Below are 19,051 nucleotides of genomic sequence, written 5' to 3'. Positions count from 1 at the left end.
GATGGTAGCCCGGATGAACAGGTTCTTTGAAGAGGTGGAGGATAGATGTGGGCGGTGTGGGGGTAGCCTGGCTAACCATGTGTCTATGTGTGGGCATGTCCGAAGTTGAGGGGATTCTGGCAGGGATTTGCGGACGTTATGTCAGAAGTCCTGGAAGGGAGGGTAACCCCGAGTCCAGAACTGGCAATATTTGGGGTGTCGGAGCCCCCGAAGTCAGATGTGTGGGTCAGTGATATGGCAGGGTTTCTCAGTCTGGAAAACATCAAGTTCGCCTGGAGGGGATCAACTCAGAGATGGCAACCGTTCATCGACTTCAAAGAAAATAGAACATCAGCAGTAATTGGGGGGGGGGGGGGGGGGGGGGGCATGGCAATGTTAGATAAGGACAGGGATATCAATATACGGGTAATTAGGGAATAGGGCGTAGGCAGTAGGGGACATTGTTTTTTTAGGTTTTTTGCATGTGTCGGCACACGCGGGTTTTTCTTTTAAGAAATGTTAATGTGTTAAACTGTAAAAGTTACAAATGCTTCAATAAAATATTTTCTAAAAAAAAGAGCGAAAACAATGAACTATAGACCAGTGAGCCTAAAGTCAGTAGTCAGGAAGCGAGAGTCCATTATCAAGGATTTCATGGCACAGCATTTGGAAAGTAGTGGTAAAATCAGTCAAATTCGGCATGGATTTATGAAAGGGAAATCATGCTTGACAAATCTACTGCAATTCTTTAAAGATGTAACTAGTAGAGTTTACTTGGGAGACTAGGTGGATGTGGTTTGTTTAGACTTTCAGAAGGCTTTCGACAAGTTCTCACATAGCAAATTACTATGTAAAGTTAAAGCGCATGGGTAATGGCTTGAGATGGGTAGAAAACTGGTTAGCAGATCGGAAGCAAAAAGTTGGAATTAATGAGTCTTTTTCCGATTGGAGGCAGTGACGAGTGGGGTACCTAGTACCCCAACTGTTCTCATTATGTACTAATGATTTGGACTGGGGCACTTAATGTATTATCTCCAAATTTACAGATGATACAAAGTTGGGTAGGAGGGTGAACTGTGAAGAGGATGCAGAGATGCTTCAGCGGGATTTGGACAGGCTGAGTGAGTGGGCATATGAATGGCAGATGCAGTATAATATGGGTCAATGTGAGGTTATCTATTTTGGTAGCAAAAGTAGGAATGCAGATTTTTATTTGATGGGTATAAATTGAGAGAGGTGGAAACTCAGTGATATCTTGGTGTCCTTGTGCATCAGTCACTAAAAATAAACGGGCCAGTACAGCAGGCAGTAAAGGTATGTTGGCCTTCATAGAGAGAGGATAGGAGTACAGGAATAAGGATGTTTTACTGCAATTGAATAGGGCATTGGTGAGGTCACACCTGGGGTCCTTATCTGAGGAAGGATGTTCTTGCTATGGAGGTAGTGCAGTGAAGGTTTACAGGCTGATTCCTGGGATGGCGGGCCAATCATATGAAGAGAGACTAAGTAGGTTAGAATTATATTCATTGGAGTTTAGAAGAGTGAGACGGGATCTCATAGAAACTTCAGGTTCAGAATGTCCCCGATGGTGTGGAGTCCAGAACTAGGGTCACAGTTTGAGGATAAGGGGTAAACCTTTCTTTACTCAGAGAGTGGTGAATCTGTGGAATTCACAAGGCGAAAATGTCTAATTTCAAGAATGAATTAAATATAGCTCTTGCGGCTAAAGGGATCAAGGTATTGGTGGGGGGAGGCGGGATCAGGTTTTGAACTTCATGATTAGCCATGATCATAATGAATGGCAAGGTAGGCTCGAAGGGCCGTACATAGATACATAGAATTTACAGTGCAGAAGGAGGCCATTCGGCCCATCGAGTCTGCACCGGCTCCTGGAAAGAGCACCCTACTCAAGGTTAACACCTCCACCCTATCCCCATAGCCCCATAACCCAGTAACCCCACCCAACACTAAGGGCAATTTTGGACACTAAGGGCAATTTATCATGGCCAATCCACCTAACCTGCACATCTTTGGACTGTGGGAGGAAACCGGAGCACCCGGAGAAAACCCAGGCACACACGGGGAGGATGTGCAGACTCCGCACAGACAGTGACCCAAGCCGGAATCGAACCTGGGACCTGGGACCCTGGAGCTGTGAAGCGATTGTACTATCCACAATGCTACCATGCTTCCCACCACCGTAAGACCTCCTCCTGCTTCTATTTTCTATGTATGTTTCTATGTATTAAAAGTGAAGCACTTTGGGACATTTCTTGAAATTAGGTTAAGAAATTATGCAAACTCAAGTCTTAATCATACTATAATTATACCTTAAAACAGGAGCAGTATCACTTGGTCCAATAAAGACTTACGTGCTCGCTGAGAATGTTGTCTAACAATGTTGGATCATCAAATTCAAAAGAATCCTTGGAGGAAACCAAATGCCTGCGAAATGAAAAATGGAAAAATAAAATTAATTCAGCACATAACATTTTACTCACCAGAGTAATATTTCCCAGTTCCTTCCATTTCCTCTTGTTCCAATATAATTTAAGATTGTTATAAAAGAGTGTAAGGTGAAGATAAACCAAATGATTTGCTCAGAGTGAGAAAGGTTTGGACTTGACTGTTTGAATCATCAGAACATCCATAAAGAACATAGAAACAGCTGCAGGCTAATCAGCTCTTTTAAATATTTTCCATTATGTAATTACATCATGGCTGATCTGTATATTAATGCCATTTACCCACCTTTGTTCTAGACCCCTTGCCTGGAAAGTTTTAATTAACCCCACATCCATTGCCTTTTGGGATGTAGAGTTTCAGAATGCCACTGCTTTTTCTGAGAAATAATCTTAAATTTACATCAAAACCATTGGGCTTGAGATAGCAGCAACCACTCTCCACCAAGCTTTGGAATTCCTTCCCTACACCTCTCCATAAGACCATAATACATAGGAGCAGAATTATCCCACTCGGCCCATCGCGTCTGCTCTGCCATTCAATCATGGCTGATATTTTGCCCATCCCCATTATCCTGCCTTCTCCCCATAACCCCTGATCCCCTTATTAATCAAGAACGTATCTATCTCTGTCTTAAAGACACTCAGTGATTTGGTCTCCACAGCCTTCTGTGGCAAAGTATTCCACAGATTCACCACCCTCTGGCTGAAGAAATTCCTCCTCATCTCTTTTTAAAGGATCGTCCCTTTAGTCTGAAATTGTGTCCTTTGGTTCTAGTTTTTCCTACAAGTGGAAATATCCTCTCCACATCCACACTATACAGGCCTCGCAATATCCTGTACGATTCCGCACATCCTTCTAAACTCCAATGAGTACAGACCCAGAGTCCTCAACCGTTCCTCATGCGACAAGCTCTTCATTCCAGGGATCATTCTTGTGAACCTCCTCTGGACCCTTTCCAAGGCCAGCACATCTTTCCTTAGATACGAGGCGCAAAACTGCTCACAATAATCCAAATGGGGTCTGACCAGAGCCTTATACAGCCTCAGAAGTACATCCCTGGTCTTGTATTCTAGCCCTCTTCACATGAATGCTACCATTGCATTTGCCTTCCTAACTGCCAACTGAACCTGCACGTTAACCTTACGTGAATCATGACCAAGAACTCCCAAGTCCCTTTGTGCTAGGCTTCTTTTCTAATCAACTCTGGCCAGCTCCTCCCTCATGTCTTTGTAGTTACCCTTATTTAATTGTAATACCGTTACATATGACCCTAGCTTCTCCCTTTCAAACTGCAGGATAAATTCTATGATATTGTCACCTTAAGATCCCTAATCAAGTCTGTCTCATTACACATCACCAAATCCAGAATTGCCTATTCCCTAGTGGCTCTACTACAAGCTGCTCCAAAAAAATATCTCTTAAACATTCCACAAATTCCTTTTCTTGGGATCCACTGCCAGCCTGATTTTCCCAGTCCACGTGAAGACACCCATGGTTATTGAGATATTGCCTTTTTTACATGCTTTCTCTATCTCCCGAATTATTTTCTGCCCCACATTCCTGACTACAGCGAGGGGGCCTGTACATAACTCCCATCAGGATCTTTTTACCTTTGTGATTCCTCAACTCTACCCACAGAGATTCTATGCCTTCTGATTCTATATCGCTCCTTGCTATCAATTTAACTTCATTCCTTACTAACAATGCAACCCTGCCCCCTTTGCCCATCTGCCTGTCCTTTCGATGGGACACATATCCTTGGATATTTAGATCCCAGCCCTGATCCCCTTGCAGCTACATCTCTGTGATGCCCACAACATCGTACCGGCCAATTTCAATGTGTGCAACAAGCTCATTTACCTTGTTCCCTATACTGCGCGCATTAAGGTACAATACCCTTAGTCATGCATTGACCACCTCCTTTCTCACAATTGTCACCTTTTTTGCTCTGCCTGAGGGTGATGTTGTTCTCTTATTTTTGTTCTCTATTTCCCCTTCAGTTATGACACCTTCTAAGCTAACGCTCTGGTTCCCACTCCCCTGCCGTATTAGATTAAATCCTCCTGAATGACACTCTGAAAGGTCCCAGCCAGGATATTGGTGCCCCTCGAGTTTAGATGCGACCCGTCCTTCTTGCACAGGTCATCTCGCCCTCGTTTTCTTCCCTGTAGACATTTCTTAAAACCTACCTCTTTGACCAAGCCTTCGGTCATCAGACTAATATCTCCATATGTGGCTCAGTGGCATACTTTGCTTTATAATGCTCCTGCGAAGCACCTTTGAACGTTACGTTTCATTATGTTAAAGGTGCTACATAAATATAAGTTGTTGTTGTTAGAGCATAGCTCTTCCTACTCTGTCCCCTCAAGTGCTTCAGTTAAAGTTCAGATGTACCATACATGTGTGGTAATGAACTTGATGAGGGAAAAAATGATAGTATAGGTATTAACTGGAAATTAGTTTTAAAAAACTTTAGTCATCCAATAAGTGCTGAAGGGATTAAACACTTCTGTATCAATCTGTAATACACCCCCAAGCTGTTTAACTGAAGTTGCCAATTCTAAAAAGGCACCTGTTATCGGCCAGGGTTTAGAGAACCCCAAAGTGTATCATGTAATTCACCTGACCCACAACTTTTAATAGATTGTGGTTATGGGGAGCACAAGGTGTGGTGCAAATGAGATCTAAAGTACTTTTAAAACAAAAACCATGTTTATTTATGAATCCAGTTAACACTTTATAAACCCACAGTAAACATCTCAACACCAATAAGCCCCAGAAAGAATACAGTACTCTATAAGTAATCCTTAATCTTTCCTTGCAACATCCATAAGACAAATACCCTCTTCAACACAGACATCAGGTTTAAATTCTCTACTGAGAGCAGTTATAACTTTTACATTAGCAAGTGATTTGAAGACATTCCTTTCATGCAGAAAGAAATCAGGATTATATCTGTTTTTTTTTCTGGATGCAGCTCACAATCTGCAAAATGAAACTAAACACGCCCTTTGGCTGCTAGCTCAAAGCGAAAATAAAACAGACAGACAGCCCAGCTACACCCATACTCTTACATCACTGCAGCTATTTGATAAACACCCATTTCTTAAAGGTACGCTCACTACAGCTATTTGCTAAACATCAATTTCTTAAATGTACTTCCACTACAGCTTTTTGATAAACGCCCATTTCTTAAAGGTACTCTCACATGACACACCCAAGGACACAATCAGCCATGGGGCTAATTCCCGGGCAGAAGTAGCCAAGTGTTAACTCTCATGGCTTGTATAACAATATAGGACAGTATACCATTTGCGCAGGCTCCAGGATGTCTACCGATAACAGCAGGGAGGATTGATTTATAGCCAACACTAGTAATCAGACCACCAATATCAATAATTGCAGGACAATACGTGCCTTTGTATTGATTGGATAGTTTAATTAAGCATGCAGACCTCTGATGCGATTGGTTAAGTATTCTCATATACTATGCATAATGTAAACCTAATCGATAATCATACTTGGACACAGACAACTGGTAACAAGTGATTGGTATATGCTAATTTCCTGTATCATAATGTAAAGTATAACTGTGGGAACAGGGCGGCAAGCAGAGCTGTCTGGTGTGCGAGCTGTATATGGCACCAGCCAAGTTACAATGGTAATAAAGGCCTTGTTCACAACTCCAAGAGTCTTTGTCTTGTTTCTTATGAGTGCGAGGGTGAAGTAGACGATAGTCAAATAGGTCTACAACTTTCTGCACAACATTATCAGAGATAAGTAAGGACATTCTGATAATGGAACATCAAGCTTGGGTTTAAATAGGCTATAAACTGTTGGAAAAAAGAAAATATGAGAAAGGTATGGAATTGCAGAGATTTTTGGCTGTGGCAAATAAATTGTAAATGGAAGAGACAGAAAACAGACAAAATTGTAAATAATATATTTTAAAATGTTATGTGCTCATAGGGGAGGCAGTGGCGTAGTGGTATTGTCGCTGGACTAGTAATCCAGAGTCCTGGGGACATGCTCTGGGGACCTGGGTTTGAATCCCACCATGGCAGATGGTGTAATTTGAATTCAATAAAGATCTGGAATTAAAGGTCTAATGATAACCATGAAACCATTGTCGATAGTCGTAAAAACCCATCTGGTTCACTAATGTCCTTCAGGGAAGGAAATCTGCCATCCTTACCCGGTCTGGCTTACATGTGTCTCCAGACCCACAGCAATGTGGTTGACTCTTGTGGCTGCCCGAGGGATGGGCAGTAAACGTTGACCCAGCCAGCAATGCCCACATCTCATAAGTAAATAGAGGAAAAATAAATTGTGAAAATATAGGCCCAGATGTTTACCCTGGTTTGTGCATGAAAGCTTTTCATAGCAGGAATAACAACCAGCAAAACTCTAAGTAAATCAGCTGGAGTATCAAAGCATTCAAAAATCCACAGCAATGTTCAACCCTCAACCCAACAAGGTTCACCACATTCCCACACCCCACCTCAGCACCACTCCTCATCTCCCTTCTCCTCGGACGTTGCTCACCCACTCTGCACTCAAACAGTGCTCATTTTCTCCTCCAGCCCCTCCCCTAACCCACCTTCTGGAATTTCTGGCTCTTGTCTGGCTGATGTCAGAAGAGACAGCAATTCCGGGGAGTGAAGGGAACTAAACAGTTCCAGTAAGGGAGGAAAGGGAAACATTGTTCGAGTGAGGGAAGCAGGAGACCATTGTCAGGGGTGAGGGAGGTCGGTGCATATTGTCAGGGGTGAGTGCACATTGTCAGGTGAGGGAGGTGGATGCACATGGTCAGTGCTGAGTTAGATGGATAAACATTGTCGGAGTGAGAGAGGTCGGGGCACATTGTCAGGGATGAGGACGGTGGGTGAGATCAGGGGTGAGGGAGATGGATGCACATTGTTGGGGTGAGGGAGATGGCTGCACATCATCAGAGTTGAGGGAGGTGGGTGCACATTGTCAGTATGTGCCCCCTCTTAGAACTCCCCCTCCCCCATTGCCCCAAGGCCCTCAAACGGTGCTTGGGCTTCTTTTCCTACTACGCCCAGTGGGTCCCTCAATATGCGGACAAAGCCCACCCACTCTTTAGGGCCACACGATTTCCCCTGTCAGCCGAGGCACGCCAGGCCTTCGATGGCATCAAGGAGGACATCACCAAAGCGGCCATGCGGGAGGTGGATGAATCCACCCCATTTCAGGTAGAGAGCGACGCCTCAGAGGTAGCTCTTGCAGCCACGTTAAATCAGGCAGGGAGACCAGTTGCATTTTTCTCCCGTACCCTCTCCGCTTCAGAACTCCGACACTCTTCAGTCGAGAAAGAAGCACAAGCCATTGTGGAGGCTATCCATCACTGGAGGCGCTACCTCGCAGGTAGGAGGTTCACCCTCATCACCGACCAAAGATCGGTTGCCTTCATGTTCGACAACTCGCAAAGGGGCAAAATTAAAAACGACAAAATTCTGAGGTGGAGGATCGAACTCTCCACCTACAATTACAATATCAAATATCGACCCGGGGAGCTCAACGAGCCTCCGGATGCCCTATCCCGCGGGACATGCGCCAGCGCGCAGATCGACCAATTAAAAGTCATCCACAATGACCTCTGCCACCCAGGGGTCACCCGGCTCGCCCACTACATCAGGGCTCGAAACCTGCCTTTCTCCAACGAGGAGGTAAAAGCGGTCACCAGGGACTGCCCGATCTGTGCGGAGTGCAAACCGCGCTTCTATAGACCAGACAGGGCCCACCTGGTCAAGGCTTCTAGGCCCTTTGAACGTCTCGCGATTGATTTCAAAGGGCCACTCCCCTCAACTAACAAGAACGTTTACTTTTTAAACGTCGTAGATGAGTTCTCCCGTTTCCCATTCGCTATCCCGTGCCCCGACATGACCTCACACACAGTCATTAGGGCCCTGCATAGCATCTTCACCCTGTTTGGTTTCCCCAGCTACGTTCACAGCGACTGGGGTTTGTCCTTCATGAGCGATGAGCTGCGTCAGTACCTGCTTGACACGGGCATTGCCTCGAGCAGGACTACCAGCTTCAACCCCAGGGGGAACGGGCAAGTGGAAAGGGAGAACGCGACGGTCTGGAAGACCGTCCTACTGGCCCTCCGGTCTAGAAAGCTCCAAGTCTCCCAGTGGCAGGAAGTTCTCCCAGACGCGCTCCACGCTATTAGGTCCCTTTTGTGCACGGCGACCAACCAGACCCCTCACGAGAGGCTCTTCATTTTTTCCAGGGGCACTATCACGGGGGTCTCACTTCCGGCATGGCTGAGGACGCTGGGCCCCGTACTTCTGAGGAAACACGTCAGGGCGCACAAAACCAACCCCCTTGTTGAAAAGGTGCGCCTGCTCCACTCCAACCCCCAGTACGCATTCGTCGAGTTCCCTGACGGCCGTCAGGACACGGTATCCCTCCGTGATCTGGCACCCGCCGGATCCAGCGCCCCCTCTACCCCCACAGAAGGACCTCTCACCCTACACCCCATGCTGCCGCCCCCTTGCGCTCCCAAGCCCACGAGCTCGCTCCACCAGTTCCGCCCCCCGCGCCGGCCAGCCCCCAGCACCCCCAGTCCCCGGTCGAACCAGGAGAGTATGAAGCTCTCACAACCCTCGCTGGAGTCCGCCATCGTACCCCAGCACACAACACCCATCCAGCTACTACAAGAGGCTGCAACCCCGGTGCTCCGCAGATCACAACGGGCAATTCGACCACCGGACAGACTGACGTTGTAGGCCACCACCCCCACCACACTCGCCGGACTTGATTTTTTTTGCAGGGGGTGAATGTGGTGAATGTAATATATATATGTATATGTGATCATTCACACTGTCTTTGTAAGCGCAGTAGCGCTATCCTACCACTAGGGGGAGTAGCTCTGGGAGTACTCAGGAACTTGTACTGGGCTCAACTCTTGGCTCTGTCCATGACTCCTCCCCCTAGTGCAGCTGTATAAATACCCTTGTCCAGAGTCAGCCTGAGATCACTAAGAGTTCATCAACGGGTAACAGGCTGGCTCTGAAGTAAGTCGATTAAAGCCTAGATTCATATCGGAAACACGTGTCTGGTGAATTGATGGTTCCATCAGGATAGGTGCACATTGTCAGGGCTGAGGGAAGTGGGTGCACATTGTCTATTATACGACCTTGGATCTACCACGCCAAACACCTGCCTCTTGACAAAGAGCTGAGCACATGCATTGGAAATGGCAGCCACCACCTCTGGCTGACCAAAATAGGCATGGGACAACAAACCAACCCGTAGGACACGATGCTCATCTACAAAGCCTGTATCCTTAGCACATGACTGGCAGTTTGGATGACGTACTACTACCAATAGCAAAAGCTCAAAAACTTCCGCCTCTGGTGTCTATTATGCATCCTTGACATCATATGGAAAGACAATGTCAACTTAATTTAGGCCCAGAATTTTACCCTGGTTGTGCAATGAAGCACTCCTTTCTATGGCAAACATGTCAAATATGCCAGACCTAATCAAGCAAAGTAAGACCACTATCTTGGGCACATCCCAAGGATATTCTATAAAAGAGGTAGCCCATGGCAAGAGCCCAGCAGGGCCCGCAAATCCGATTAAAAGATGCTGTCGAAATCAAATGAAAGCCCTCAACATAAATAATGACAAGTGAAATCTCTATCTAACGATTGCTACAAATTGCGACTCCAGCTGCAGGCAAAATATTGCCACAACAACGTACTTTCAGAAGCTCCAAAGCAGATGCCAGCCCTGCAAACAAGGTATCTGCAGAGAGCATCCTGTACCAATGGCTAGTGTTAAGAATTGGGGAAAATTAAGATTAAAAAATGAAATTGGGATAAAAGGAGATTAATAAATGCAGCTGACTGAAGAGATAGTTTGATATGCGAATTGGAACAACAGTGAGAACAGCAAATGTGTTGGCATGGGGAGAACATTGGGTTTAGAAGAGGTGACTTCAAAGTGGAGAGATAAAGGAATAGGCACATAAATGGTGTAAACTGGGTCCACAGAGTGGGCAAATCAAAGGTAAAGAATTATATATCCATAGCACAGTAACTGGAGAAAGGGATATAGTAGAAGCAGCTACCATGATAGCCACACCCAGCTGAAGAAAGATTCCCCTGAAAACAGGTTATTGCTAAAAGGTGGCTGATTAAAATCTAAAATACCAAAAGAAGGTTTTCCTAAACATGGACAAATAACCTGTGCATGGCAGCTATCTGCTGGATTTAGCTCACAGAGTTATATAATATTGCTTGGGAAAAAGGGGGATCTCAGAGTTCAGGAAATGTAAATAGTTGAAACAAAGGGGTAACTTCATTTAATACTGTGTATTTATAGCCATCAGTTTAGTTAAGTGTACTTCTGTAGTGTACTTTGGTCCTTCTTGTTGTGTGTTTTTCTTTTAAGTTAACAAATATTCTTTATTAATTGATCACAAAATGACTGGACTATTCCCCCCTGATTTACGTATCTTTTTTTTTTTTACAGTGTACCAAACTGAAAATACACACCACTAAGAACCAGTGTTCCAAGTTACCCTTCTGGAATTTGGGATATCATAGTATCCAACATCAGCGGGGTTCTTAACACTAGGGACAATTTGTGTGTGTCACTTGTGGCAGACTTTGCCTTTCCAGAATTGGCTTGTTCAGCCACCATGAGAAGTGAAGTGTATAGTCTCATCTGACTTCACCAAGTTTCTGAGGCCGCATTCCCATCATCTAATGCATCACTTTTCAACTCACTTTTCCAACTTCTTCCATCGGGCAGGAGATTCAGAAGTCTGAGAACACGCACAAACAGACTCAAAAACAGCTTCTTCCCCACTGTCACCAGACTCCTAAATGACCCTCTTATTGACTGACCTCATTAACACTACACCCTGTATGCTTCAACCGATGCCAATGCTTATGTAGTTACATTGTATATCTTGTGTTGCCCTATTATGTATTCTCATGTATTTTCTTGAATTTTGTTTAATTCCCTTTTCTAATGATCTGTTGAGCTGCTTGCAGAAAAATACTTTTCACTGTACCTCGGTACACGTGACAATAAACAAATCCAATCCAATCCAGATAGAAGGATAAGAACCATTTCATTAGAAAGAAAACATCTACTTCAGAATTCTCTACAAAAATAGATTTTATTGAGAAACAGTCTCGACACAAATAATGAACAACCTGTGGTGAACTTTGGAAGTTAAGGATCATATAGAGTTGAAAGTAATGCTGCAAAGATGTATAGTAATACCAAATGTTAGCAAAATTTTAGAAGCCAGCAAGGTGACTAAAAAAAAAGAGAAAAATAGTTTGAGAGTAAAGCTACAAGAAATATAAAAACAGACAGTAAAAAAGTCATTAAGTATATAATAAGGAAGAGAGCAGTTAAACTAAATGTTGGTCCCTTAGAGAATGAGATAGGGGAATGAATAATAGGAAACAAAGAAATGGCAGAGACTTGGGGAAAATATTTTATGTCTGTTTTCACAGTAGAAGACTAAAATCATCCCAATAATAGTGGCCCATCAGAGGGCAAAAGGGAGGAAGGAATTTAAACAAACATGATCACTAAAAAGTACAAGGAAAACTATTGGGACTCAAGGCTGACTCGTTCCTTGGACCTGATGGTCTGCATTCTATAATCTTAAAAGGAGTGTCTGCAGAGATACATTGCTTGAAATCTTCCAACATTTCCTTGATTCTAAACAAATTCTGGAAAACTGAAAACGTAATGGCCCTATTCAAGAAAGGAGAGAGACAGAAAGTAGGCCAACAAGCGGATGGTTTCACAACATCTATCATTGGGAAAATGTTGGAATCTATGGTTAAGGAAGTAGCACCTAGACATTTAGAAAACTGCAATAAAATCAAGCAGTCAAAATGGTTGTATGAAAGAGTAATAGTGATTGACAAATTTATTAGAGTTCTAAGAGGAAGATAGCGGTGTAATTAGTACATTTCAATTTCCAAAAGGCATTCACAATAAGGTTCCACATAAAAGGGTGCTGCACAAAAAAATTAAAAGATTACAGCACAGGATAAAAGTTCATGCTGGTGAGGGTGGTAGGGGAAAGGACATGGATAGAGGATTGGCTAACTAACAGAAAGCAGAGTGGGGATAAATGTGTCATTTTCAGGTTGGCAACGTGCAACTAGTGGGATATCACAGGGGTCAGCGTTGCAGCCTCAACTATTTACATCTATATTAATGTCTTAATTGAAGGGACTGAGCATACTGTAGCCAAAGTTGCTCATGATGTAAAGACAGGCAGCAAAGCAAGATTTGAGGAGGATACAAGAAGAGTTTGCAAAGGGATATAGATTGGTTAACTAAGTGGGCAAAAACTTGGCGGATGATAATAATAATCTTTATTATTGTCACAAGTAAGCTTACATTAACACTGCAATGAAGTTACCGTGAAAAGCCCCTTGTGGCCACATCCCGGCGCCTGTTCGGGTACACAGAGGGAGAATTCAGAATATCCAAATTACTTAACAGCACGTCTTTCAGGACTTGTGGGAGGAAACCGGAGTACCCGGAGGAAACCCACACAGACACAGGGAGAACGTGCAGACTCTGCACAGGCAGTGACCCAAGCCGGGAATCGAACCTGGGACCCTGGCGCTGTGAAGCAACAGCGCTGACCACTGTCCAACGTGCCACTGATAATGGCATATAATGTAATAAAATGTAAGGTAACTTCGGCTGGGAGAACAGAAAAGCAGATTATTTTCATGGAGAGACACTGCAGAATACTGTGGTACAGAAGGGTCTGGGTGTCCTCGTACCTGAAGCACAAAAAGCTATCATACAGGCACAGCAAGTAATAAGTAAGGCAAATGCAATGCTGTTGTCATTGCACGGGGGGATAGAGTACAAAAGTAGGGAACTCTTGCTACTGCAATTCTACATGGCATTGGTGAGACCACATCTAAAGTATTGTAAACACTTTCAGTCTCCTTAAGGGAAGGAGTTAGGGGATAAGTTGCAGGTTTCCTTGCCCATGTTTGACCTGATATCATGAGATTTCATGGGATCCAGACACAAAGTGAGGACTCCCAGGAAAAATCCCTCCTGACTGTGGGCCACCTCTGGTGAATCGGCCTGCTGGTAGGATAGGATATACCCAGACAAGGACGGCACGGCGGTGCAGTGGTTAGCACTGCTGTCGCACGCCGCCAAGGACCCGGGTTCGTTCTCGGGACATTCTCCCAGTGTCTGAGAGGGTCTCACCCTCACAACCCAAAGATGTGCAGGGTAGGTGGATTGCCCAGCTTTTCCAATTTTGGCACAATCCCCAGATGTGAAGAAGACTTTGCTGGGTCACCAGTACTGTATTTGCTGTTATTGTTTCCGCTGCTTAGGTCAATGTCAAGTGGTCTGTCTGGTTTCATTCCTTTTATACTGCATCGTGATGTGATACAACTTAGTTACTTGCTACGACATTTCAGAGGGCAATTAAGAGTCAACCACATTGCTGTGGGTCCTGCGGTACATGTAGACCAGATCAGCTAAGGACGGCAGATTTCTTTCCCTCAAGAACATTAATGACCAAATGGGTTTTTACAATTGCTTCATGGTCACTTATATTGAGACTATCTATTAATCACAGATTTATTAATTGAATTTAAATTCTACCAGTTGCCATGGTGGGCTTTGAATCCATTCCACAGGGCATTCGCTTGGGCCTCTGGATTACTTTACCAGTGATATTACCATGATGTGACCACTTCCCCGATCTGATTCAGATGGTACCTCTGCCATCAATAGCAGGGATGTGCATTTAATCTCTGTCCTTGATGTGGAGGGAGGAGCTGTAACATGTATTCATACTCTGATATTTCGAGAAATCAGTATTCATCCTTACCCACCAAGTGCTATTATTATGGTTTAGCTAAATGTCTAACCTCTGTTCGTCAATTGTGAATATTTCACCGAGAGGCGGCCTTTAATGCCAAACCTAAAGCAACTCAGTGACATCAAGTACTTAAAAAAAACCTCCTTGACAAAACATAATCTGCAATATATGTTACAAATTGCAAATGAAACTGGTAAAACATTAAAAAGATTCTCGTACCCCAAATCGTCAGAGGAGCGTTCAGTGTCTGAATCTGGATAATGACTAGGAGAAAGAGATGAGAATTTTATTGTATACTAAGTGCACCAACTCTAAAAGCATAAAATGCAAATACCCATAATAAATCCACATGGGATAAGACCGGGTGTTTTGTGGATTTCATCTTGCAATGGATCTGAGTCTTTCACTCTCTAGAACACTGTGGATAATTACACTGTTTGATGCAATTTTGCAAATGACAAATTAGCAATAAAAGTGATCAACAATTAACTTATCCTTCATACTTTTTCTCTTATATTAAAGAATTTCTCCTACAATATTCTAAGAATGGAATTACCATCACAGTGTGAAGACACCAGATGTCATCAAATTCTCTGTAGCAAAAAACACCTAAGAATATGATTTACAAATGTTGTTTTAATCTTTCCTACTTCTTCAGACAACGCATTGTAAATTAGATTTTTTTTTATTGCACATTTTTCAGAGTGGATCAAATGTTTTGACACATCTCCAATTTTATTTTACTATGATACCGCGTTCCTTCATTTTCCCCTCCCTGTTCCATTAAACCCCCAATTGTAACTAGGTATTGTTACATAACTCAACTGAGCCCTCTGAGTCTTACTGGTAAACACCATTATATTTTTTATGTTGTGAGGAGACCACAGAAAAGCTATGACCACACCATTGTGTCACCAAACATGTTAAAATAAATCTACATTTTCAACAGGCGTCAATGAATAATGATTAAATGTGATTATGTTGACTTATTTTATTCTGCCTCAGGCACAGTGAGTGCCACAATTACCACCCAGCTGAGAGATGCTAGCTCAGTACAGACCTGGGATTGAACCTGGTTTATTCTCACTTCCAAAATCAGCTGATCCCAGGAGCGACTACTGTACTGTCAGCTAATTATTTTCAGCTGTTCTGATTTGTCCATGAATTCAAGTTCATAATAAATTTTCATTACTATTTTTGGGAAAGGGGTATATTTTTCACTCACTCACAACAATGGTAACAAGTAACTTGGATAATGACAATATGGAAGGATGTGGCACACAATAAATTAGGACAAATTGTACCAAATATAGAAAAATAAATGAGCCCCTGGTTTTGCACGTTTGATGGTTTCTAAGCACTACTGGTTTTGTGTAGTAAACTGGTGGACTATTTAGGTGCTTTGCATAATTTTGCTCCACATTTCCTCTTACACTTTTGTGAAATATATTCCTGATATCTAGGTAATTTCAAAGTAAAGTAGAATCTAAAAATATGCAGATGCATGACCACTCATTTGTGCCCTTACCCATATGTAATGCCAGCAATGGAACATTTTTTGAACTGCATGACATTGCAAGTTAAGGTTCCAGTTTTGTCTGAAAATATGTACTTGACCTGAAATGGAACAAGAAAAATAATTTAATTTTTCAGAAATCTGTTTAAATATGTTTAAAATGAAAGAACAGGTGGAGCTTTTCCCCTCACAGCAGGAACTGTCTGTGCACATATAACAACTCTTTGCAGATCCTAACTTTTAGGTTGAACTTCAAATATGGTTATATTTGATTAGATGATAATCTAAACTGGTTGATCAAACTACCAGATTACATCCTGTTGTTCAGTTAAATTTCTGAAGGGTACATGATTCTTTTAACATTCTATTCTTATTACTAAGCTCTGAGGTTTTTTTTGCCCATTATTTAATAACTTTTTTATAACACTTTGCATTTCCCTCCAAACATATTATAGACAGGGTACAAACATATTACAGACAGGGTACTATTACATAAATCTTCAGGTGAAGAAAAATAAGATCAAGTCTTTCACAATTAAGAATTTAGCCATAGAGACCAAGGTGTCAGGATCCATCTGTGATTGATGTTGATTTAGCTAGTTATTTGTAGCATTATGTTACTTTGAGCACTGTTTTCTTTTATAAATTTAGAGTACCCAATTAATTTTTCCAATTAAGGGGCAATTTAGCATGGCCAATCCACCTACCTTGCACATCTTTTGGGTTGTGGGGGCGAAACCCACACAGACACGGGGAGAATGTGCAAACGCCACACGGACAGTGACCCAGAGCCAGGATCGAACCTGGGACCTCGGCGCCGCGAGGCTGCAGGGCTAACCCACTGCGCCACCGTGCTGCCCCCTTTGAGCACTGTTAACTCAGGAGAGAGATGGGTAAAAATCCAAGCCCAACATTCCCTCTCCTGATCACTATCCAGTAACCAATGCTGCAATTGATTTTTTAAGATGAGGACATCATTGGGCTTAACCATGATACTCTCACTGTTGAATAATTTGATATTCATTGTTAAGGTTCATGGATGAATTATGAAAATGAACTGCTGGCATACAGCACCATTGTTTGTTAAATTGAATCAATTTCAGAGGGTCCTATTTAAGTAATGCATAAGCCAGTTGCCACATTAATGTTGCTGCAAAACCACTTGGGAGATGGTATCAAGCTTATGCTGAAGGACATATGCAACTTCAGTTGGCAATGTCTGATATTCTCCACAACTCATCAACAACAGAATCTGAATTGAGTGTTGCATTGCTGAGTGACACATGACCTTTAAAATTGTCAAAGGTAAAATGCAGGATTATCATTCATTAAGTTTCAAAATGAAACATGGGAAGTAATCTACGAGAAATAAGCAAATGCTTTTTGTTCCAAAATTAATGGTAAAGTTACTTTGATGGTTAGGCATTTGCACTGCCTTCTGCACTGTAAATTCTATGTCATCTATGTAATATAAAATATCAGCAAATGCAGTATAACATACCAGGATGTCATCACCAGAACATTCCAGGTGCAATAGGCCTGATATTATTTGATGATGTTACTGTAGTACCAAAGTTCCCTTATATATTAGGATGATTATTACAATGTTAAGACAACACTGTTGCTCTGATATCTAATACATGCAAAGCTGCACAGGCAGCACACCTTCAAGTAATGTGACTGCACTAAAAAGAGAAAACAACTTGCACTTAAATAACACCTTTAACAGAGGCAAGTACCCCAAGACACTTGATGGAAGCATAATGGGAAAAGTTTATACCCAGCCAAGGAAGGAGATGTTAGAAGGGTGGCTAAAAGGAAGAGAATAAGATGCAGCAGCAGACAGTTTTAAGGAGCAGATTCCAGAGTTTAGGGCCTAAACTGCTGAGAGAATGGTCACCAATTATCAAAGGAAAGGGGTAAGGCTTGCAGAAGAGAATAGTTGAAACAATACATCCTTATAACGCACCGAACCATCTCAAGTATATTCAGTTTATATATGTTCCAAGATTATTCACGAAGAGGGCAATCAAAGCTCCATAAGGATATCTGACGTACACTAGAAACGTGGTTTCTAACTACATTTTTGACAGAAGTTTCAAGAATCAAAGATGGGGATTTTTGACAGTCATAAAGCCATAAATACAAAACGTTCATTGTGGGGAACAGTACAAAGAACAAAGAACAAAGAAAAGTACAGCACAGGAACAGGCCCTTCGGCCTCCAAGACTGCGCCAAGCCTTGCCCATCTAAACTAAAATCTTCTACACTTCCGAGGTCCGTATCCCTCTATTCCCATCCTTACAATATGTAGATCCCAAAGTTCTAGATCAAAGTCTTACATATTTTAACATTTTGAAGTAGCTCAAGGCAAATTGAAAACAAAGTATTTTCCTGGAAATAAACGCAAAAGTCAATTATATCCTGCTTTCTGTTTGATGAAATTCAGTGAAAACGATTCTGTTATTTAAAACTGTAGATGACTCCCACCTGGCCAAGTTCTTCATTCAGATTAGATGTTCTAGCCATCGCAGGCATGTCTGTTTCTGGATGGTACATATCCATATCCTAAAATATCCAAAGACAAATGAGACATCCAATTCAGAGCCCCTTACATGTACTACAATTTAAACATGTACCTACAATTTATTTTACATGGTAAACATTCTAGAACTGAATGATGAAACTAAAAATGTGTTTCCATACCTAAAGACACATTGCTCAAAAATAGTTATCCAATATTGTGCATTATACTATTTGCCTTAAGCACAAGAAAAATATAGCAAATACCCTAAAAATTGCAACTGTACAAGGAAGAAAATTACTTAAAGCTGATTAAAGTATTACCCAAACATTCCTTTGATATTCACAAAGATATAATTCAACAATTTCCTAACAATTTTTCTCCCTTCCTCAAAGTCATTGCTTGTTAAAGTATAGGTCCCATGGGAATCATCCTGTATTTTACCAAAGTTGTTATTATTCATGTCTGAGTCATTCAATTGTGAGAAAACATCAAAGATGATGTTACATTCTGTCCAGTTAATATTCGCACCAGCTCACTACAATTGGTTTCACTGGACAACAATCAAGAACAAGAGCAAGCAGCAATTTCTTTCTAATTAAGAAACATGACAAATAGTTGCAGTTTTGCCACTTCTAGGTTAGTCAGCACAGACTAAGAACCAAACCTTGCTGAACCATTTACATGA

At 42.4% G+C, this 19,051-nt stretch overlaps 1 protein-coding gene across 7 annotated transcripts in view; it reads right to left on the bottom strand.

The window, feature by feature from the left end:
• The window catches only part of atp8a2 (ATPase phospholipid transporting 8A2), a 792,435-nt gene that overhangs the window by 446,773 nt on the left and 326,611 nt on the right, over positions 1-19,051 (bottom strand). For all 7 annotated transcript variants that reach the window (XM_038818743.1, XM_038818747.1, XM_038818746.1 and 4 more), the window contains 4 exons: positions 18,330-18,407; positions 15,852-15,940; positions 14,543-14,587; positions 2,352-2,424 (listed from right to left, as the gene is read on the bottom strand). In XM_038818743.1, the coding sequence (XP_038674671.1) occupies positions 2,352-2,424; positions 14,543-14,587; positions 15,852-15,940; positions 18,330-18,407 (285 nt within the window). The remainder of the gene's footprint in view (positions 1-2,351; positions 2,425-14,542; positions 14,588-15,851; positions 15,941-18,329; positions 18,408-19,051) is intronic.

The sequence above is a fragment of the Scyliorhinus canicula genome, chromosome 14 (genome assembly GCF_902713615.1).
Source record: "Scyliorhinus canicula chromosome 14, sScyCan1.1, whole genome shotgun sequence".
NCBI lineage: Eukaryota > Metazoa > Chordata > Chondrichthyes > Carcharhiniformes > Scyliorhinidae > Scyliorhinus > Scyliorhinus canicula.
Note: the sequence above shows the minus strand (reverse complement) of the source record. Positions and strands in the feature narration are given on the sequence as shown.